This window comes from Eimeria acervulina, genomic scaffold (assembly GCF_000499425.1).
Source record: "Eimeria acervulina Houghton genomic scaffold, Eah_scaff2697, whole genome shotgun sequence".
NCBI lineage: Eukaryota > Apicomplexa > Conoidasida > Eucoccidiorida > Eimeriidae > Eimeria > Eimeria acervulina.
This window is the reverse complement of record NW_013548092.1, coordinates 1-3,336: the sequence shown is the minus strand read 5'-3', so window position 1 is coordinate 3,336 and position 3,336 is coordinate 1. Positions and strand designations below refer to the sequence as shown.

The window sequence follows — 3,336 nt, the reverse complement described above, 5'->3', positions numbered from 1 at the left end:
AGGACACGTTCGATGGCTTCTTTAACAAGCACCAGGGCCGATGTGATTCGCCGTCTACCACTGCAAACATACCATCAAATACCTGCAAGTTCACAATACGATTTCCCCTAGGGCTTCACTTATATAAATGACTATGTGCAGGGCCTCCACATTAACGGTTAAACATAGCCTAGCGAAATATTTTAAGGCAAATCGCCACAATATTGCATCATCCCCAATATAGCGTTTCCCCTTGTGCACCCACAGCTGCCATTTTCAGCTTCACCCAGCACCAGGCCAAGCATCTCTTCCGCCATACAACCCACATCCCGTGAAAACTGAGTGCACACAAAAGAATTTAAAAAAACACCGCTAAGTGGGTAAGATCAGTTGCTGTGAAGGTACAGGCAAAGCTGCAAGGTGGGGGAGCGAAGGGGCTTTTTATCTGACATGACGATGATCCAAACCGACGTCACCATGAGGTTTTATATCAAACCGCGAGCATGGTGAAGTCGTATTCGTATGGGACTGCATGAAGACAAACGCACACTCGCTGTTGGCGAGGTCAGGGAGCCTCTGTTCATGTTCATAACCCTGTACGGCGTTTCGGGGGGAAAGGATCTAGGAGGTGGCAACGAAATCAAGATACTCACCACTTCTTCAACCCTAATAGTAACTTGTACGGTACCGGAGCCGTTCTGCAGCACAACGTCAGCTTGGAATATCCCTGCAGGACATGCAAACCACAGCAAAGATGGAAACGAAGGGGTAAAAGTGCAAGCTGAACCACCTCAGCAACGAAGAATACGCATGTGCAGACAACGAAATACCGCCCGATAGATACATATTCGGAAATACTGCAGCATTTTTAAAGCCCTATTGGGTTAATACTGCGGAAGTTGCATTACCACTGTATGGGGTTGGATGAGAGAGGCAGAGAGCCGACGCAGTCGTTTGCAGGGCCCTTAAAGCATTCCTTAAGTCTTTGTGCTCCTTCAATACGCACAGAAGACGGTGGACAAGCTCCCTTGCATCAAAATGAAGAACAAGTTAGAAGTTGAATATGTGTGATGTGTTGCCGTCTTAGTTCACGATCGCTCTATGAAGCACCACTTGATCACTAAGTCGGCTATCTTACGTACCGATGATACATGAGGAAAGTCATAGTATTTATCAATATCTTTATAATGGGGAGAATTAGGAATTCCAGGGAATAGAAGAGTGTCATGTTGAACGCGGCGCCCTCCAGCAAGTTCCTCGCCTGTGTGACCTCCAAAGCCGAGGGAATCATCATCAGAATCGGAATTGTCTGGAGAAGGTTCTTCTTTTTCTTGTAAATCTTTTGCATATGCTGCAAGTTTCGGTGTTTTATTTCTTGAGTCCCAAAACTTTCTCCAGAGAGATGTTTTCTTCTTCCGCCCGTTAGTTCCATCGAGGCAGGCGGTTGTTTCATCATCGGAATCCTGGGAGAGAAATAGAAAAGACAGCAAAGCGCATGAACATTTTAGATTTTATTGTTTAAGTGTTAGCGCATCTACTGAGCATAAAATGCATATTATCCTCACAGATCCTAGCAGGCTTGTCCGGTGTTCCTTCTTTTTTCTACCTCCTTGCGCCAGCATTCTTGCAGATATAGATGCATTTTTGTGAATGGCTAGTCTCGATGCGCATTTCATAATAAGGAATATCACAGCAATAGAAAAAACCATCCATACGGCAGTTCCCCAAGCGACTTGAGGGCCTCGAAGTCGTCGACTGTGCAATCCAGTCTGGGAGGCATTGTTGATACGAGCAGATGAACCACGACTATACCGTCCTGCAACAAGATATTTAGAAGGGATATCTGTTTCTCCCATTCTCCCTACGTGACGTGTTGATATGCACGCCGTCGCTGTACTATGCAGAGAGCTCCGCAACTCGTGGGGCCCAACAGATTGAACCTCTGCAATGAGCACAGAAAAATAAACATATGCAAAATATCACACTCTTACAAACTCCAATTTAACTAAAAGTAGAGGAAGACAGCTCAATTGTGCATAGTCATTGCGCATCAGCTTTCTTCTGCTGGTGTGTAGGCTACATGGGCCGAGATGAACGCGAAACGTGAATTAAGGGGTTTATTCATGGGGTCTTCTATCGATGCTTACGTGTAAATGCCCTCTTATGAGAAGATGTATTACTTTAATCTCCCCTGAGGAGGTAAGAAGTGTAAAGAACATGAAGACAACCTGAGACACGCCGAGAACTACTTCGCCTCCCCTGCCCCCAGATGCGACCTCCGGCCATGCGGCTGTGCGTTCACCCCCGCAATATTTTGAAATGAATTCAAAAACTTCTATTCTTTTCTTTAAAACATGGAACAAATTAAATTAAATATAATACTTTACATCAAAGAAACAAGAAAGATATATCTCTTAATTATCAGCCGCAGCATTCATCTCCGCTGGCCCAAGCTAACGGTCCATTGCAACTTAACTGACGAAACATTCAGAGCTCTCAATTCCTTGTTAAGCATCATCAACTTTAAAAATATGATGTTGTTTGCTATTTTTCAGATGAAAACTTCAAAGTAATTACAATACCTCCACACGTGTCGTCGCTGTGTTGGTGCGTGAGGCCTTCTGAATTAAATGCGATACAATACTATTTATTGTAAGAACGAACTGCTTCCTTTACTTTTACACTAAACAATATTTGGTGAAGGAAGAAGTACTGAGGCGTTTACATTCTTTGTTTTCACGAAGGAAATCTTTACTCCTCCCACCAGTGGACCTGCAATACTGCCTAGAGTCGTGAGATAATTCAAAACATAGTTAATAAAATGCAGCTAGCCGTGCTCAAATACCAAATGTCTTGGGTGAAATGACTAAGAAGACTTGGAGCAAACAAAGAGGCCCGTCACAAATTACAAAGGATATCGCTGCAAGCACAACTAACACCGCCACGCTGCTTCAGGGAGCTGCAGCACTTGCACTTTCTATCATAAACACTTCGATATAGCATAGAACACCACCCAACATCTCTGTACACCCCAAGCAAAAGAAAGAGATAATACACAAGCAGTACAATGGTGCTCAGATTGATCTTCTAGCGGCCTATCGAACAGAAAGAGTAAAAGTAAAGTCTTCATAGAAATGAATCAGGTAACATCCGTTAGAAAAAGAAGCCTTGAGCCTAACTAAGGCTGCTCATCGAAGACCCCAACTCTGGGGCTGTCTATGAAGTTGGTGCTGATGCCCCTACTCCGCTCCGCTAAGGGGTCAATGGGTGCCTTGTATTATTATTACTTTTCTTTTTCTAAGAGTATCAGACGCGAATGCGTGTTCTTAAGGGTTTGACACCTTATTTTCATTAATC

General features: G+C 43.9%; 1 protein-coding gene across 1 annotated transcript; it reads right to left on the bottom strand.

Moving 5' to 3' along the window:
- Positions 1-182: 182 nt before the first annotated feature.
- EAH_00067270 (hypothetical protein, conserved) lies at positions 183-2,444 on the bottom strand (the record flags this gene model as incomplete). The annotated part of the gene is made up of 6 exons (XM_013392556.1): positions 183-317; positions 633-706; positions 888-972; positions 1,122-1,442; positions 2,127-2,269; positions 2,438-2,444. 6 exons carry the CDS (start codon positions 2,442-2,444, stop codon positions 183-185), a joined length of 765 nt encoding a protein of 254 aa, XP_013248010.1.
- Positions 2,445-3,336: the final 892 nt, after the last annotated feature.